This window comes from Paralichthys olivaceus, chromosome 7 (genome assembly GCF_024713975.1).
Source record: "Paralichthys olivaceus isolate ysfri-2021 chromosome 7, ASM2471397v2, whole genome shotgun sequence".
NCBI lineage: Eukaryota > Metazoa > Chordata > Actinopteri > Pleuronectiformes > Paralichthyidae > Paralichthys > Paralichthys olivaceus.
The window spans coordinates 4,666,029-4,685,773 of record NC_091099.1 but is presented as its reverse complement, the minus strand read 5'-3'; the positions used below and the strand labels follow the sequence as shown (position 1 = coordinate 4,685,773).

At 43.4% G+C, this 19,745-nt stretch overlaps 1 protein-coding gene across 1 annotated transcript in view; it reads left to right on the top strand.

Annotated features, from left to right (window-relative positions):
* The window catches only part of abtb2b (ankyrin repeat and BTB (POZ) domain containing 2b), a 41,531-nt gene that overhangs the window by 7,355 nt on the left and 14,431 nt on the right, over window positions 1-19,745 (top strand). The window contains exon 2 of the mRNA XM_020102199.2: window positions 19,281-19,430. Coding sequence (XP_019957758.1) covers window positions 19,281-19,430 — 150 coding nt within the window. The remainder of the gene's footprint in view (window positions 1-19,280; window positions 19,431-19,745) is intronic.

Here is a 19,745-nt window from a genome sequence, read left to right as displayed (position 1 = left end):
TGCTTCTTTTTTGGATGTTCCTGAGCTAAGCCGGGAAAGTAATGATTTTTTTTGTCTGTTGTTTTTGTAAACGGGCTGTAAGAGGGAGCTTTTTGTGACTCCGTCAGTGACCTCTTTGTCCGATGGAGTCAGAGCAGCAGTGTGTGGAGTTTGAATGGCGAGGCTCAGATATATTGCACTGGAAAAGCAAACACACTTGTCTGTAAGACACACTGTCACACACATGACTCCGTCCTCTGTCCACCTTTACGTTTTCCAGGCATAAAAACATCCAATGATGTTGATATTGCATATTCACAATTTATTTATTTTTTGGTGTTTTCACCATCGCTCTTACTTTCACTTACATGGCAAACAGCAACTGCCCATAAACTTGACACACCTCAGAAAAATCCATAGGTGCACTGCCCTTGTACGCAAACACAAATTTAAATACATACTGAGACAATGGAGACAAAGAGAAGAAGATGCTTTTACTACAGTCTTGCATGACAAGGCAGTGAGTGTACAGAGGGTGGAGTACTCAAACGCTGTCAGGAGACAGACACGCTCTGTTAAGGGCTTGCATTTTTTACCTCTTCACTCCTCACTGCCTCTCCAAAGCCAAAAGTTCGCTTTAAATAAAAATATGTCTGTAGGAGCAACATCAGTTCTTCACACAGTTAAACGGCTCCTTAATTTCAGGAACTGCCTCACAGGCCACCTTCAACAGGTTGAGCAACAGTTTACGGCTTTCATGATGTTTGGAAGCAGTTTCTCCAACACCCCAAACAGCTGTCCAATTTTCCAGAGGGAGGCTTGGATGGAGAGAGAAAGAAAGAGTGCAAGAGGGAGAATGGAAAAGTAGCAGCAGCTTCTATGACAAGTTTGTTGGTGAGTGCCAGGTTCAGTCGGCGAAGTGCCCACCATGACGGTTAACGGGTGCGGGTGTGTGTATGTTGCCTTTCAGTCACAAAGAGGCCACTACAGCCTTAATATCCTGTCATCGCTGCCATCTCACATCAGCTCTGCAATGTGTGTGTGCATGTTGGCGTGGATTTGCTTTTTCTTTCAGCGTACTAGATTGAGGATTGAGTGACTGACATCCTATCAGTGTGACGAGTGGGTGTCTAATCCAGTTTGACTCAATCTCTGGGCCCATCGGCTTTCATCTGACGACCAAATTTGCCTCTTGGGGCAACGGTCTTCTGGTGTAACTGTGGATATCCGGGCCAAGACCAATCTGTTTATAGAGGTTATGTTTAACTAAACCCAAGTGGAAGTGTAGGAGAAGGCTGAGAGCGATTTACACTTTCTTTCTTCCAGTGACAGATGGAGAGGGGTTTCGTTCCCATTAGTTCTCTTTGCTTTTTTTGAACAATCATAATGCTCATTACCTCTCTATTGTCCTATTATCCATTCTCCCTCTCACCACCTGCCTCTCCCGTCTCTCCCCCCTCAGACACTGGAATGTGTTTGTTTGCCTGTCGAGCTTGCAGCTTTGTCAGCAACGACACGTACGTAAACACAGAGGCTCAGTGGCTTGATCTCTTTTTGCCTACATCACTGGACAAATCAGTTGTCCTGATAGCCACATTGTGAGTGGAAGTCAGTGTCCATCAAACCCTCCACTGTCCTTTTGTCCTTCTACTTTTTCATCTCTTGCTGTTGGTTATTCTCAGACCACACTATAATCTCTGACCTCTCAGAACTCTCTGTTCTCTCTGTATCTCTTTCTCTGCTTCCGGGCATCTTCGCTTTCATAACACCCGACGTTTGTTTAAATTTTATTTTCCAAAACCATTTGTAAAAAAAAAAATCACCTGTTGGTTCAAGGTCCTTCAGATGGACATGTGGTGATTAAAAGAGCCACTGTGGTGCACGCAGCATATTTAGACCAAAACCACGTACAGTAAGGAAGTCCTTTGTGGTTAGTGGAGAGAAGGACGTTCAGAGCGGGGCCATATGGAGAACACATGTGGGCACAGGAAAACAGACACTGTCAAGGCAGGACGCCCTCAGCCGTAGATTTTAGTCTCTCTCAGTTGATAAGATCTGCAGAGCACATCCACCACATGCACCACATGTGGACCGTATCCTGGAACCAAAATAAACAGTTTGGAGCCCACGGGTAACTAAATGAAGATGTATATATTTTTTAGGAAAAGTCAGCAACACAACATACTTGATGAGGTGGAGGTGTGACGTTAAGAATCCCTGCCACACACACTGTGATTTAAGGGTTAGATGTGCTTAAAGGTGAACGGAGGTTTAGATAGTTTAAGGGATACAGACAGAGCTGGAACACTCATCCTCAGGTGGGTCTGTATTTCCATTGCAAACTCCAGAGGCTCCTTATTACACATAATCACCATGTCTTTGCATTCCCTTTCAAAATGCTGAGGAGTGTGTCTGGGTTTGTGTCTATGTTGTGTTTGTGTGGAAACTTCTACGGCTCGACTGCCCACGCGAATGGCTGGTGCAATAATAAAAACTCTGACCTGACCTATTTCTTTGGCTATGGTCTCGCTTCGCCCGTGTATGCCTGCGGTGCCCATGTATACATTGTTATGTGTTTGAATTTGTATTGTGAAGGTGTATCTGGATGCCCGGAAATTAGAAGAGTCTTGTCTATTTATCCACATCTGCTATGTCTCTTTCGTCTGGCTATCCTCTCTGGCTGGCTATCTGCGTTGTGTTGGCCATCTGTGTGTCACTGCAGGGTCACAGACAGCGCTGGACATATTACACTCCGGTGATGGCAGCCAAGTTTCCTCTCAAAACGTTGAGATCATCTGCCTACTGAGCATAATAGCGGTGGAGGGGGAAGTTAGAGAAGGGAGTAGGGTGGTATGTGCTGGAATTTCACACTGATAAAAAGGACGCCTTCTTTGAGTGTGTCCAGAAAATTGGAATTTCCTTTGTTTCAGCTTGTGTCTAATTAAAAACGTCTGAAGACATTGCTTTCTCTCAAAAGATGGATGCACTTATTTTTCTGTGTTTCAAGTGGTTAATTCAGCTTTGTGCTTTGTGTTTGTCAGCACACACTGTTAGAATATGCATTGCGCTATTAATATCTTGAGTGACTTCTTGTTGGTGGTGTGTGGAGACTGCAGAGGAAGTCAGTCAGACAGCAGTTAAACGGAGCGCGGATTAAACGAGGCGCACCCCTCAATGCTTTCCCCTCTTCCCGACCTCAAAGAGCAAAACACAGCCTCTAAAACAGTCACAATGCCGATGTTTTCATCAGATCATCTAACTGGTTCCTGATAAATTCTATGTAAACCCAATGGGATTATTAAACATGTTACGATTAGACGTTTGCTCCCCCCGTACGGCCTGTTGACGCAAGTGTGACTAATTTTGACTCTATTTGAACAAGCATTCTCACTATTTTCCATGTGTTTAACATCAGGCACAGTCCATATACTGCAGATATTTTACGTACACTTGTCAACGCGTCAGTGCTCTGGCCTTATGGCGCCTCTGTTAAAAGGCGCTGTAAAGGTACTCTCAAAGGCGGCCCGACAGAAGTTAAACCAAATATATAATGTCTAATGTAAGCCCCAGCCGAGTGTTGACTCTGATGGAGGTCCGCCAGGGAGGAATCTGGGAAGATGGAGAGGTCAAACACCTTTCTGTTAAATAAATGCGCCAATAATTCCATACTCGCACAGTCTGACTAATTTATTGTTTGGCCGATTGGCTGTTATGAGCCATTCACATACATATCAGTATCTGTGTTTGCTGATATATTTATATGTTTGGTTGTCTTTTATTTTTACTTTTTTTCATAGTTATTTGTAATTGTATATATGTATTGGAAATGTTTTCTCCTCTAGGGATGCTTTGAGGAGAGAGGTCCTCAGTCCACACAAGGAGCCTTTCAGCAATCCAGTCCGACGCTAAGAAAGGAAAGGGTGTGTTTGTGTGTTGGGGCTGTAAGGGGCAGATGAGTCAGGAGGTTACAGTGAAAGAGGGGGAGGGAGTCTGCCCAAGGGTCAACAAGTCATAAATACTGCAACACCCACCCAGCAGCTCCGAAGCCAAACTATGTAGCGAGAGCAGCTTTTATTCATCGAAGTGGTTTCATACAAACATTTTGACAAAGTTATTTTCTTTCGGTACGCCGAAAATACTTTGTTTTGACAAACTTTCAAAGCACAGGCAATCAGATTCCTGCAGGACAATGGAGCGAGTAAAGGGAGGCAACCCCACATGTGAAAACGTTGGAAGGAGATGTCTTGATGCATCTCTGTGACTCTGATAACATTGTGGCACAGTCTCTGAGTCTGAATAGACAAAGATAACACACAGCAGAACAGTGCTCGCATACAAACTCTCCAAGAAAATCAAAAATCACTTGAGATAGAGACGCAGACTGATAAGTAGCAGCCAGGCAGACAAAGATGGAAAGGAATTTACTTTATCTGTGGATGCAGGTGTGACAAGATGTGTTGCTTAAACTCATTAGGTTGTCTATCTGCTGTGTGTGTGTGTGTCTGTGTGTGTGTGTGTGTGTGTCAAAACAGAGCTGAGGGAAACAGATTGTTGTCATCCTTCTTGTCTTGGTTGGATAACTATCATCTCCAGCCTCATGCTGGGAGAGAGACAAACTTTAGCCGGGGCCCCTCTTCTTGTCCTGACCCCGTGGAAACCTCCCAAGAGCTCCATCTCTCTCTCTCCTGCCCTGCCTCCCCCCTTTTCTTTATATATCCTCACCTCCTCTGCTGCTCCCTGTGTTCCGCACACAAGCCTTGAAATGCCATCATCATCTCTTGCAGAGAGGAACACGAGAATGCTAATAACATAATATTTTAAAAGTGTGTGTATGACACAGAGGAGGTGAACGACAGATGTTTTTATGCATGTGCATGTGAATTCTTTTCCACAGATGGATAGAGAGGAGATAGAGGCCCTGATCTAGAACAGTTTTAGTTAAAGTATAATGAGGATTTACAAAGCGATGCACCCTGTGCTGTTGAGTTACCAGCTTTTCCAGCAGAGGAGAGGAGATGAGTGTTATTGATGTGTTTTCAAAATGTTTAATATGTGGCTATTAAAACTCCCATACGTCCCAAATTAGGTTTAATGTCTCTAACTGGCTTCGTGCTGAGAGATACAAGGAGGAGAGCGAAGTGGAAAATGAAAGGCAGCAGTGAAGGACAATGACACGCACAGCGAGGGAAAAAAATCATTGAGCAAGAAATGAACCTGCCTGGTGGTTCTTGGCTCGAGTGCACTTCTGCTCTGAAGGCCATAATTACCCCCCCGACCAACTTGTGTTGGTAGCGAGAGAGTGGTGAGGGCAGCAGTTAGCTGGCTAGCACAGTGAGGTGAAGCACTATTCATACCCTGGCTTGTGCATTTCTGCATGCAGCTCTCAATCCAACACCATGCATGGCTCTTCATTCAGGCTATCTTTGTCGAGTGCATGAGCGGTTTATGCATCGCCACAATCTGATAATCGATTTAAGAGAAAACCTTCCACTCCCCTCCGTCTTCTATCTTCCAAACTTTCGCTTTCCTTCTCTCGCTTCTAGTTTCTGTCGTTCAGCGGTCGTTGGTTGAATATCCTGCCAAGGCTCCTCTGGCCTGAGGGTCAGCCAGAGACTTCCTAAGCAGAGTTGCTGTTATAGTCAAACTCCTGGGAACCTGTAGCCCAGAGTCAACGGCTGGGGAAGGCATCAACACACACACACACACACACAGCCTTGTTTTTTAATATGTGCAGTAATCTCTGGGTATCAAATTGTGAGAGGCTGGCTGATGGGCTCACTCTGTTTTTCCACAGGAGGTCTTCTTCTTCTCTTTTAACAGTCTCTGCAGATTTGTCTCTTTACCCAATCTCTCCCCAGCTTCTTCTTGTCTTCATTATGGAGTGTGTTATGTTTCTCCCAAGTGGCAAAGGTAAAACGTAGCTAATTATCGCCCTGTAGTTTCTGCAATTACTTCTGAGACTTGACTGGATAATGGAAGTTGTCCCAGGGTAGTGTGTGTGTGATGTGTGTGTGCGTGTGTGTGTGTGCGTGCGTGCGTGCGCATGTGTCAGTGTTTTCATAGCTTAAGGCTTTGGGTAGTCCAAACCCCAACTCTGAACACTTGGCTAGTAGTTGAATGAAATATCCCACGAGCCTCTTCTGTCTGTCTAGCCCTTCGTGGTCATGGGGTTTCCCGAGCGGGCAAAGCAGAGGTTGTTTATCTTGGAATGTGGCAGGAAGTAGAAGAACTAAAAAGTTGGAGCGAGAATAAAAAAAAAGGAGAAGGATTGTGCAGAAAATAGAGATTTTGTCGAGTGAAAACCTGTCACCCGCTCTACATATGCAGGAGGGGGGCAGATGATGAGGACCAGCAGGACCTGCACACATGCTCGAACATCACCCAGACAGACCCAACAGTGGGGAAAAGGAGAATGAAAACAGATTTGTCACTCAGTTCACTGTTTGTACAGGGGTGTGTGTGTGTGTGTGTGTGTGTGTGTGTGTGTGTGTGTAAGAATAGTCATCTCCCCCAATCTGTTCCACACAAACATTCCTTTAAAGCACTCACACACCCACACCACTCCTTTAGAGGGTCTCAGCTGGGCAGTCGGGTCTCTGGGAAGGGTTGAGGGGTTTGTGTGTTTTAGTGTGTGTGGTCAGGATGTGGCTAGCACCTCTCACTCGTCATGATTTACTAACAATAACCACAATGGTCAGAGTCTGACACTCAGCACATAGTACAAGTCTGAGTTGGTCGACCGTACAACAATCTGTAAACTTTTCCATATTCCCCCCTTTCCCCCTGATTTTGTTCAGGTTCTCTCGAGGAGCGTGTGTTGTGCATGACGATTTATTGGTTGTTTCCTGCTGAGTGCAGTTTTATTAATTTCAGTTAAAAAGGGCGTAAAGGGTAATATACAATGTGGCCAGTAGAAAATGTATATCTGTGTGTGCCAGGGTGTGAGTTTGTGTGTGTTTGTGTGTCAGGAAGCGCTTAGAGTCTGTCGGCTATTATTCAGCCATTGTGGCTTTGGGAAGAATCGTGGGAACGTCAGTTGAAGCGTATTGACAAGGTCTTCTCTGATACTCAGGAAGAAATGCATTAACACACATACACACACACGCTAACTACTCGGCCTCCCAAGCAGTTAAAAGCCAAATGGCGCTTGGCTTTGACGTTGCTTGTACTTCTTCGAGGGCTGTTTGTTAAAGTGCTCTGGTTTTATACTTGGAAGAAATATGACGGGATGGCAGGAAGCAGAGACGGAGGAAGGCAAAAGTCTCTCTTGAGGTGATATCTCTCCTTGTCTGTGATCCTCGCCTTTCTTTTTCCATCTGCTGCTTAGAGGAGAGGGCTCCTGTGGGTGGTCCACAGAGACCAATGGAACAGTAGCCTCTCACGATCTGCAAAACACACACAAGCTCACATACAACACATGCTCACAGACACACAATCGCACACGAACAGACCCATTAAAACAGAGTGCGGAGATGAAACCTGTCTGAAGTTGTTGAGATGACCTTATTAAGTATTTCACTGACACACACTGAGTCAAGCTTTCCTGTAGCACCTGCAAAGGCAACAGCTGGGAACACATTCGGAAACAAACCCCCCCACTCACTGTGGGTGTACACACACACAAGCTCACCTCCCACAACTTTATTTGTATTGCTGCCATACTTGGCCAGAGGAATGTTTGCCCCCCCCCCCGCAGAGAAGAAGCAGCTCATCACACCCGGGATGTGAGTTTTGTTTCGTATCATCGTCAACTCTGTGTTTGAAGACAAGACAACAGTAACGATGACTCAGGATGATCCGAACCTGCATGAGCAAATTTCAGAGTAGGGTCGTAGCTGTGAACCATCCCAAAGTGAAGGATAGCTGAACTTCGGAAAGTTGTAATGGATTTATATAAGATGCAGCCAGCTAACAGTCAGACTGAGGTAAAACATACGCTTTGAAATTTGTCCACTGAGCCAAAAAAATCGGAGCTGCGTTCCTCTCTTTTTAAAATATTCTGAGTTTGCCAAAATAAACTGAGATGATATAAGCAAGTACACTCACAATAAGTTGACTTTATTACTTTTGCTGTACGTTATTACTTTCTGTCATTTATTTCACTCGTGTTCTTTTTATTTAATTTTTTTTACTCCCTCTCCAACAAAATTGTGCAAATCAGTCAAGAATAAGCACGGTCATCTTTTCCACAGGAAGAGGAAAGAGGGGAAACTGATAGTTTTATCAGTCTGAGCTCACAAAGACAACATGGTTCTGTAACGTTAACTCCAACATCCTCCCCATGTGTGTGTGTGCATGCGTGCGTTACATGATTACGTGACATGAAATAAATCTGGCTTCTTTAAACCTCTTATTAAAGTTTACATACTTTTGTGTCCGTGAGTTTTGAGCAGTTTAACTGAAGATTGATTTTAATTCCCAGATTTTTGAGAACGGAATCAAGAATAATTAAAATAACGTGAAAAAAAGAATTAGCTTTCTTTTCTATCTCGTTGTGATTATCTTACTTTCCTATTTCGTGACACGTCGGGGAGATGTTGACCCCCTGGACCACACCTATTGTACTGTAGGTAAGCATGTGTGTTGTCTCGTGATAACATGGGCACAATGAGGCTTTGTTTCACTCTTAGTGTGTCATAGTGCTGACCACCACATGGACATAGATGAGGATGAATGTGTGAGTGTGTGACTTTGTGTGTGTAAGTGTTGCATTGTGGGTGTGAAGAGCTGCGGGGTCAAGAGGTGACATAACTGCATAAGAGGATGGTCCCTTTCCATAGACGCCTTTTGAGGCTGTGTTGAGTGTGTGTGTGTTAGGGGTGTGTGAGGGTCAGGGGCGAGCTGTAAACCCCCCTCGGGTGTCAGATGGGCCATACAGCCGGCTGAATGAGGTGACTGGTCTGGTTAAAGGTAGTTTACTGCGTCCTGTTAAAGAGGTGGACATCTCGACACGCCCTACAGGTCCCTAACGCACCCAGGTCACAAACACAGGATATTTAGAGCTGCCATCTCAGAGACTGACGCATCGCTGCGTGATTTGTAGATGTGATGACACCTCAATGCTCGATGCATACCATTATTTCTTTCCGTGCCGATATGTGTGTGTGGTCAAACCGCACCGGGCACGTTTGTCAGAACGTCATCATGTGTGTCTGACTTTGGGTGGTCCGCTGATTTATACCCATCGGTGGAATTGATTTCCTCACTAATTGTATGAGGTGCTCGGTCCAATCCAGCCGCCCGGTGTTATGACAGCTATGCGTCCCCCTCCCAGCAGAGAAATATCGCCTCTCTTCTGTCTTTCGCAGTGACAGTTGTTGTCAACAATGGTCACGGACAACAGTAGAGGCAGGCGGTGTTAAAACGGACCAGCCCCTCTCATTACCGCAGACAAAAGGACTACGGACGCTTTAAACAAAGCTCTGCTCCATTATGTCCACTGCTGTGAAATACTGCTGAGGTGCAATGAAATATAACACACGTTCATCCTCACTGTTTACATTCACCATGACAGGTTATAGTGGACAGAATGAGTCCGCGGGTTGTTGTTCTTTCTTTAATGCAACTTCAATTGGAGCATGGTTGTAAGAACGTTAATGCAACAAAGCTCTACAAATAGCAGCGGGTCTATAAAAGAAAATGCAGCCTCCATTGATTATTGAGCTGACTGTGCATGTTTCTGTTTTTAGTGCCTTGAGTGGTTCCATCTTATGTTAGCATGCATTTTTACCTCACTCATCAATTTCATCTTCTTTGAAGATAAAGCAAACAATCTCATGAAATATGATGTGACCCAACAGTATATAAAGTGATGGGCTCCACTTTCCCCAACTTCAACAATTAAAATGCTACTCAAACATTTTTGCTTAAGTAATAATAGTATTCATTTCGTCTGATGTGCCAGAATATAACTCGGTTAGTTATGTCACTTGCATTTGTTAAAACTGTAGCATGCTCTTGCTAGCTTTTCTGGGATCACCAACCTTTCAGAATAATTTTGCACTGGTTATTTCCAATTATAGTTATTGCTACCGACTTGAGAGGAGATCAGAGTACTTCTTCGACTACTCCCTAGCTGATGCAAGTATTGGCCACACCTTTCATTGCAGACGCACAGTCATAATGTACAACACACTTGTATCTGTGTGTGAGCGAACAACGATCAGTGGCTGCCCAGAAAGTGGTTTGCCTTCCTTTTCCTGAGCGTCTTTTCCACTTTGCTGTGAGCAGCACTCCTCATCATAATCCATCCACCATCCCCCCCACCCTTTGTTTTTTTTTTTTTTTTCCTCCTCCAATTTGACTCACTCGGTTCCACGCCATGATATTGCTGTCTACCCAGCCCAACGCGGAATGTTAATCAGCAGAAAGCTGCTTTAGATTTACAAGGGGGAATTTGGTTCAGTTCTTTGAAACGTCAAGCTCCTAAAGCCCTCCATCAAAACCGCTTGTAGGACTGTGAGAACCACGCTGGAGCCTTTTAGTTTATTTCCGAACAGGGAAGGATTTGGCTCCACTCATTTGCATCCTTGAGCTTTTGAAAGTGAAGTACCTGTGATTGTTTGTGAATGATGCTGGTGGGAAAAAGGATGCGGCATCACACTCTCATAAGTGTGTTAATCAATGTCTGCGCTAATGTGCGAATGCTCATTTTAGTGCGTAATTGAAGTTGGGAGGAGAGGCTCAGTTCAATAAATAACGATGACTCACTTGGTTCATTTTATGGCTTTTATCCAGGCAGGGGTTGAAGTGATAATGAAACATCTTCGTGTGACACACAAATGTGTCTAATGTTCAGGTTATTTCAGACTTAATGAGATTTATTTTATTTATAGAGCCATAGTGTTTTTGTTCATCAGTGACAAAACTAATGAATGAGCATGAAACAAATTGGAAAAGCTGATGATCCATGTCAGGAAGTTGTGTAAAAGGTTGAGTCACATGCTTGTGGATTTTATCTTCTTTTACTTTTTGTTGTTAATTAACCTCCCATTTGAAATGAATCAAGAATCAAAGTTCATAAACTTACAAGGCTGAAACTATTTAATTTCACAGAGAAGTGACTTAACGTCTGAGTACTAACAAATGGCCAGGGTTCTTGTTTATTTGGAGGTAAGTGGTTTCAAACATCCATCACTGCACACACTCCAGTCGGATGTGTTGTCATGCAGCTTGTTCATTTAAACAAGTGACAGATCCACGCAGGCAACTGGCTGGTGAAACTTGTGTGAGTGTGTGTGTGATAGCGTGTCCCTCTGAGGCAACGCTGTAGAGTTCAGGTTCAGGCCTCAGCTCAATGAGCGTGTTGTCTGCTGCCTGAACTGACTGGCTTTCTGTTTTCACTCCCTAGATGGTCCAGCTGAGAGAAAATGAGCTGATCACCCATATACAGAGTGAGAGAGCAATTAGTGCAAACACACAATCATGTACACACACAAAAACACACACTTTGTGCTGCCCAGGCTGCTGCCCATAGAGTTATTTGTCAGGAAGCTGAATAGACAGCAGCGGTTTGTGAAAAGGGTTAACTGTTTAAAATGACTGATCTGCTCCAGCCACTCTTTGAGAATTGTTCTCTAAAACTAAATGTATGTAGAGCCAGCACTATTTTGAGATTTTATTTTGACTGTGTTGTCATCTGTCAAATACCCAGCAGTGTTTTGGATGCTGACATCATCTCAATAGTAGAGGATTCAATTACGAGAGGCTGGGTTTGAGGTTAGATGTTTATGTGGATGTGTCATTTCTGTTGTCCTACGTCATTAGAGAAAACAAATCAAAACCTCCATACTGTGTATTTTCAGCCTGAGTATATACAGTACATATGTACAATAAGCCAGTAAAACCTGTCTAATAATGGAGCTATACTGTCGCTTTGCTGCACTCTTTGTGAAGTGGCGTAACATATGGAAACGGGGAATGTGGAATGAGACGAGATAGCCACAGGCACCACAGTTGGCCTGGAATGTAAAGTATAAAACATGATTAGAGAGAGAGAGAAAGAGGGAGAGTAAAGGAGGGGATGGAAAAGGGGGGCGGGGGGAGCTGAAGTCATGTTTAGGATTAAGCTTGGTTGTATAGAGGAGCTAATGGCAATATTTTTCAAGGCTGTGGTGGGCAACCAAAGCCAGGCCCATCGAATTCTGCCACTCCTAATGCGTGTGTGTGAGTGTGTCCTTCATAGGCTCCCTTTGAGGACCATTTTCAGACTGGGTTAGGGAAGTAGCGGTTGTGGTCGAGGGGGTAAATCTATGTAATGTCCCCTAAAGTGGCCTGTGACAATGTGAGCGTGTGTGGAGGGGCACGTTTATTGCAGACCACATTTACAGCACCACAGTCTTATTTTTGCACTGTTAAAACTTAATGCGTCGTATTTGCACGAGCTCAAGCACCTCAGATTTACTCAAGAGCATTTTATGTGGTACTAGATAATATATCGTCCATTTGCTGAATTTTCCATACGAGGGATAGGAAATAGCTGGCAGCTCATGGCTGTACGAACAGCTTTATATATCTTATGGTTTGCAGAACGTTGTAAAACTTTCATTTCAGAGTTTGTGAAAAAACTCTGCTCTCTCTCTCTCTCAGAGGATCCAGCGTATCCCGTGTGGAGATTCAGATCTAATCTTTGTGGCTTTGCACACTGGGCTTCCTGGCAGACTTCTAACGTCACACAGATACAAGAATCTTACTTCCAGCCTGTGGGCAGGAACTAGGTTTCCAAAGTTTTGAATCATCATAGTTTTAGCCTTTCTCTTTCTGTTTCCTAGAAAACGTCTTAACAAGCCAAACATCATTCTGGATAACAGCAACAGTCTGAGGCTACATTCTTACTACAACATTTTCATTTTTAAAAGCCATTTTAAAACTAAAACGTCCTCAACCCACATGAGTGTTTAAGCTCTGTATTGTTTATAATCCCTGTCCATACTAACGCACCGGAAAATGGATAACACACGACCATTCACATACACCGGGCATGTGCGTGTCCTTGTAAACAGGAAGCAAATTGTCAACTCTGCATTTGGTTACAGGAAATACTACGAAAAAAGAAAAAAAAAGATGAAAAGTAGACGATTACTGACGACTACTGTTTACAATGTTCAGCATTTACCGCTGAGGGTATTCTGTTTTCCACAAAACAACACAGCAGCAGAGTTTTCAAACTAAAACGGTGCCAGCGGTGTTTCCAAACTTCTCAGTGTATCCTCTGCGTAGTGTAAACTCAGCAGCAGTGATGGGTTTTAAAACTTGAGCGTAATCTTGGCTGTTCTACTTGAGATTAGTTCACATTGACCAACTATAGACACGTTCCTCTTTTCCCATCTACACTTGGCGTGTGTCTCGCTGTGATTAATGACGTGTGTGGGTGTTCTCACTCAGTGATTTAGGGAAGCTCCCTTTTACACAGCTGATAAGGTCACTTCCTCTTTTAGCCCCAGCTCAGCGCTACTACTGACCCGTGACCCTCTGCAGCCACGGGGTCACCAGAGGTGTCAGGGGACACTGACCAGACCCCACTTCACTTGTCCGTGACAGTCTGTGATTTACCGGGCTCTGACAGGCATGTGTGAGAGAGATCAGTAACTTTTCGATGCCTTTTAAATCAGCCACGCCTCAAGTCGGCCGCAAATATTCAAGTGAATAGAGGATTCAGTCCAAACTTGAAATGTACGTGTGCGGCTTATGAATGCTTCTCTGTCCGCCCACCGACTCAACATGAGCAGTTTGTGTCTTGAAAGACATGCTTATATACCTATCAGCAACAACATCTAAACCAGTTACCTGTTTTGATGTTATGGCTGAATGATAACTTGTCAAATAGATGATTATTTTTAGCCAAAATACTAATAGACCACTTTAAGCTTTTAAATGCGCCTCTGTTCCTCTCAAACACTGTTTAGACAAGGACTGTAAGTAGAGTCCCCCAGAGCAGGCAAACACATGGATATTTTTACCCCATATGCTGAAACCCAGCTGTTGGCACAGCTAAACAAAACTAACACCTCTGGTTTATTGATGTTAATTAAATGTATTCATAAATGTTACTGTTACCCTTTCTTTTTTTTATATCCCTCCGACACTGTGGCATGCAGTCTCTTGAAAGCAGGGAGGGGAATGTGTGGTGTGTGGGTGAAGCTGGATCTGTGAAAAACAGGTGTTTTCAAGCCTTTCAAGGGTGGAACACCAGAGACCAGGCCTGTGAGTGAAGGATCACATCTGGCCTGTGGATTCCACTGTCATGAAATGGAGCACGAGCGTGTGTGTGTGTGTGTGTCTTTTGTTGGAGTAGAGGCATGCTCTCTGAAGGACAGAGGAGATCTGGAGACTGTGGGGGTGACACACACCCAATGACAGCCCTGTCAAACACTGTAGTATTGTGTGACTATAGACCTTTCAGCCTCCACTCAGGGACAAGCATGAGAGAATGAGAGATGTTTCTGGGTAGCGGAAGTGGCTTTGAAGCATCCCTTTCCCTGACTCTCTGATCCGTCCAGTCTGTAATGAATGAAGAGGCTGTTAAAGGAGCCGCGGCAGTTGTTGTTGTTGTGTGTGTGTTTTGAGTTGATGCAGCAGCCACGAAGCCGATCATGTCCTTCTGTCTTTCACACTCTCTTTACGGTAGACAAAACAAATCTGCACCCACAGACCAAATCTGGTTCAAGAATGTCCTCATGTCAGGGTTGAGCTGGTGGGAACTCAAATAAAACTAAAAGCCGTGAAAGAAAATGACAACACAGGCATAACATTTTAAGGTCTAAACTAGAATGGCACTCAGTAGCGCGCATACCTCCGCCAAGGTCCAACAATCCTCTTAAATACAATAAAGCCGCACTTAATTGCACATACTCAGAGATATTAGCTCCCTAAATAAGCTTGATGTTTTTTCCATCAGGGTACATGAATTATTCCCTGGGAAATTATTATAAAAAATTTGCCCCATCTCACAGTGTTGAAGGAAGTGAAATGTAAACCAAAGTTTCGTTCATATCTTTAAAATACTCTGTATAGATGTAAGAAGCAGTAAAATCCTCCTCTGATGCTGTTACCAAGCATACGTGCTAAAAACATAAACTTGGAGTCGAGATGTGACTTTGGGAGATAGCATGAGATACCAGGGTGAAGGCAGTGATGTTCTGACTTTGACGAGCTTTAACTCAAAGTTCTTTACGGTTAAATGTCGTCATGATATCTTGACAGTTAACAGCATTATTAAAGATGTAATAGCATTGAGAGTGACGGCCAACCTGGTCAAAGTTCCTTTAACTTTCATCACAACAAAAAAGTAGTTGTCGGATTCCTTTGACCTCGTTTTGACTGTATTTCCACCGTCTTTGTGAGTGATGGCTCTACTGACCTAGGAGGAGCTGCGTAATGGTTTAGATAGATGGTTTGGATGGGCTGGGGACTGCCCTGCGATGTGTGGTTTCAGCTGTGATTTGTAGCTGGGATTCCCACATGACATTTGCAGGGTCAGCCTCAGAAAGGGAGCCATGATGGCCGCCAAAGAAAGAATCCCTTGTGCCACTTGTATTCCCTGGCCTCACCCTCTTCGCAGTCTCAGATATTCCTGCCTCTCTCCCCAGCCCCTCGTCAGCCGTATCCCTTCCCCGCATGACTCATTCGTCTTCCACGAAAGCTCTTGCTCCCTCTGTCCCACTCCTCTTAACTTTTACTCTCATCCCGTCCTCTCTCTTATCCTCAGCCTCTCTCTCATTGCCAGAGAGAAATGATGCATTTAGTGCTGGAGCTGTTGGTGCTCTTCATATTCGTGGTGCGGGTGGTGGTGGTGGTGGTGGGAGACGGTCCCTGGTTTGCTTACAGACCTACATCAGGCCCAAATGACGCAGGCTGGGGTTCAGTGGTGAAGCAAGCCATGGGGTGGGACTGTGGGAACAACTGAGAGTGTGGTGGTGTGTGAATATCTGCCACAGCTGCAGAAGAATATCGCAGAATCGATTGAAAACCTTAAAAGAGAGATTTAGCTTCTGCTCAAAACGTGCATATATTAAGTGAGCTAAATATAGACCAAAGATCAGAGAAGTAACAACAGGAACTTCAGGAGACGTCAAATCAATGCCTGTTAGGACAAAAGGTAATGTTCTCTCTACGCTGGTTAAGTACCTGCTGTTTTGTTTCCTCCAAAATAGTTTTCAGCTGTCACACAAGAAACAATAGAGGAGAGCAGTGCTTTAACAGTTGCTGAATGTTGAGACTGGTTCATTACGCTGGTTTAAGTCTTACCACTCTGAACCTTTTTTTTTTAGGCAACGTCAATGTGAGTTTCTTTGGTGAATCAGGGAGTCAGAATACTGAGTGAATTTATCTCACCTGCCGACACGTTGGTGTTTTCTCACACACCCTTATCCGCACTAATGAGACAGAATATCTGAAAATGGCTCCCACACCTCGGGAGGCATGAATCTCCTCTGACAATAAATTGGTATCAAGCCATTTCAAAATGAGCTATTCATGTTGCTCATCACGTACATGAACCTACCGCCCCGTCATGGAGGCCGCTGCAGTTACGGTGGCCATAAACCTCGATGGTGTATACACGGTGAGGCAGAGCATGAGAAAGTTAACTCAGTGAGAGGTGTTTCAAGCATGCAGCCTTCACCATAACATACTTTCCTCTATCTTGTCTGTGCAAGGACAATTCAAGGCCTTATGAAAACAATGATCAAAAGAGAGATAATCAAAAAACCTCCACACTCAAAATCATTTTAGGGAATGAGCAACAAGCTGATAACCGAAAAAGCAAAACCATCATCATAATTATTAAAATACCTGAAGTGACACATCAAAGAAATCAACCCAACATTTTTGATATGCACTGACATGAGAGCACTGTTTTTGGTTGTGTGTGGAGATATGTTGAAGCTTGTTTGTGTACAGTTTGCCCGTCTGACGTGTTCTTTGTCACAGTGGTAGTCTGTGCTGGAGGCAGCCGTTTCCATTGTGCATGCAGCGGGGAGTCAGCACATATTATACAAATCACATGGAGCAGAGCAAAAAAGGAGAGGGAGAGAGATATATGCTTTTTTTTTTGTACGAGACTGGTTTCCCTTCGGTAGCCTGTATCATTAAATACAGTATATCAATATGGTTTTCATTTATGAAGCCCCGCTCCAGACTGAAGTGACTTTCTCTTGCTGTCACATATCAAGTGTCCTGAACCTCTCCGTTCTCTGGTGTAATGTGTCCCTCTAGCTGTCTGTGTAAAGAGGTTTAATATGTACTGACTTCATGATGTTTACATCCAGCACATGCAATTCAATACTATACATGTTTCATAGATTAGCTTTGCGCAGTTGTATTATCTATCCTTGGCTCGTAGTTATTGAAAATGGAAATAAAAAACCTGGATAAAGAGCTTTACATACTGCAGTAATACATTCGGAGATGCATCGTGAGGCAAATATAGATTTAAATCACTAACGTTTCGTAAAATAAAACTTAGACCTGTAAAGTAATCCACAGTAGGTCAGGATATATAAGCATCAGGTGAATGATTAATGTGGAGGTTTAATGTTCAGTCAATAGCAGTGGGGATCATAAATGTTTTAAACCTGAATTTAAAGGTAGTCAAAGTCTGGGCAAGTTCCAGCTTTAGGCACAGTTACACGTCTACTGTGAGCACATTCAGCCGTATCTCAGACAATTTATAATGCAGATAAATGTCTGGAGGCAAGACAAGTATATTCTGTGAAAAGACTTCTTGGTAACCTTAGTAGCTTTGAAATATTCTGTCCCTCTCTCGTATATTCAGTCATCAAGTTTTTTTTTTTTTCCCTTCCACATCTCCTCTTGTGTCATGGTGATTTCAGAATAGGTTGATGGGATTTTTTTTAATATGCAGAGGGTTTCTTCTTTTTCAACGTTCCGCAGATTCCAATTAGAGGGTAGCTTTCACTGGAAGCACATGGGAATGTCATTTTAGGGACGCTTGTCCATCATTTCCCTTTTGGGAGACTATGAGATGCGGAGGCCTTTTTTTCCCTCAGGATTCGTAAGTAAAGCACAGACCTGCAATGACTTTCTATTCCTCTATTCATTTCATCCATCCTCTCATTTGTGAAGTAAAGAGCAGCTAATCGTCTTCACCTTTAACAACTATAGCTGCACAGTAGCTAACAGCACACTCCGGTTCTTTAACAATTACATATTGCTCCAGACTAAGATAATACAGATCCAGCAGAGAAAACAACTCTCTGTTCTTCCATCTCAGCTGGAAAACAGGAGAACGTGTTGTTTTGTGTAGGAGTGATGTTATCTCCTTGTCTGCAATTAGTGTGACACCTGGCTGTCATGGAGAATAAAAGTGTAAACCGGGTTAATGCCGTAATTTGTCAGATATCTGAATATAATTTCCAGAGAAGTAAGGGATATTCTTTAGATTGTGCTTTTTTTTCAATTTCATTAGACTTTGACTTGTGTTTAAAAACAGTGTTTGCTGGATGATTCTCCAGAGGATCCATTTGAAGAGGAAATACCACACATGTCTTAGACCCTAGTTACATCATCAAGTCATGACAGTGGATGTAGTGATTTCATCCTGCTGCAAGTTATTTACTGTATAATGTGTAGTGTATAATGAAGTTCAACTATGAGAGGATTCTCCTTTTACCTCCTCCAAACTCATAGTTCATTTCAATTTTATTTAAGGTTTTTAAGTCTTTACAGTCATTGTTTCACATTATGCATTTTTCCAGCCAGTCCGAAGTTAAATCCTCTTCTTTTCATGACCAGATTTGTTTTTAAAGAAAGGTTAGAGTCTGGGGCTGCTGTTGGTCTTTGACCCCTTCAGAACTCTGTTGATTGATGGTACCCTAGAAATGAACCTTTTACCACTAGTTTTACAATTGTATTTTGTATAACACCTACAGATATGACACGTAGCACCAAGCAAGTAATGTGTACATGTTGTATAATGCTTGTGTATTTAAAGCAACGTGTCCACGGTAACCATTAATTCTTATTTGGTCTTACTGTGTCTCTGTATTCAACCACTGGAGTCGGATGCAGTGTTTGTTTGTATTAGCCTCATGTCACTGTGTGCTCTGTTTATTTTCCTGAATGCGTTGAGCACAGCTCATGTTCCCTCGTGTGTTTACTCGCCCTCAGCGGTGTTGATTATGTGTTACCAGGATTATAAATATACTCTGTAAATATCACCACTGTAATTGTTTTGGGATTTACATAGGAGCAGTGTGATAGAAGCTTTTTTAGTTTATTGTTTTTTCCCGTGGCATCACATTAATCATGATAATATCCTCTCGCTGTTTTTGTCTTTCCAGGTGTTTTGTCTCTTCCGGCCCATTTCAGCCCGTACACAGAGAACCAGCAGACGTCTGTGGACAGCAGGGAGGATGCCTATGCCCAACTGGAGCTGAGGACGCTGGAACAGTCCCTGCTTGCTACCTGTGTGGGCAGCATCTCCGAACTGAGTGAGTACAGAATAGTGTGTGTGTGTGTGTGTGTGTGTGTGTGTGGCCCTGCAGATACTGGATGTTAGCAGGCTTTTCACACTAGATGTGTAATCTATTTAATTTGTTTCCACAATCAGAAAGAAACAAAGCTGTGTCTTTTAAACATAAGCCGTGGAAGCACTGAGGAATAAAGTGGGAATGCCTTATGCCATGTTTGTTTGTTTGGCAGCAGGATTACACTATATCAGTTTTTTTATCATCACACTAAATTGAGCTAAACTTCATCGAAAAGTGAAAAAAGGGACAGGAGTAGAAGTTGAAGGGATAACCGTT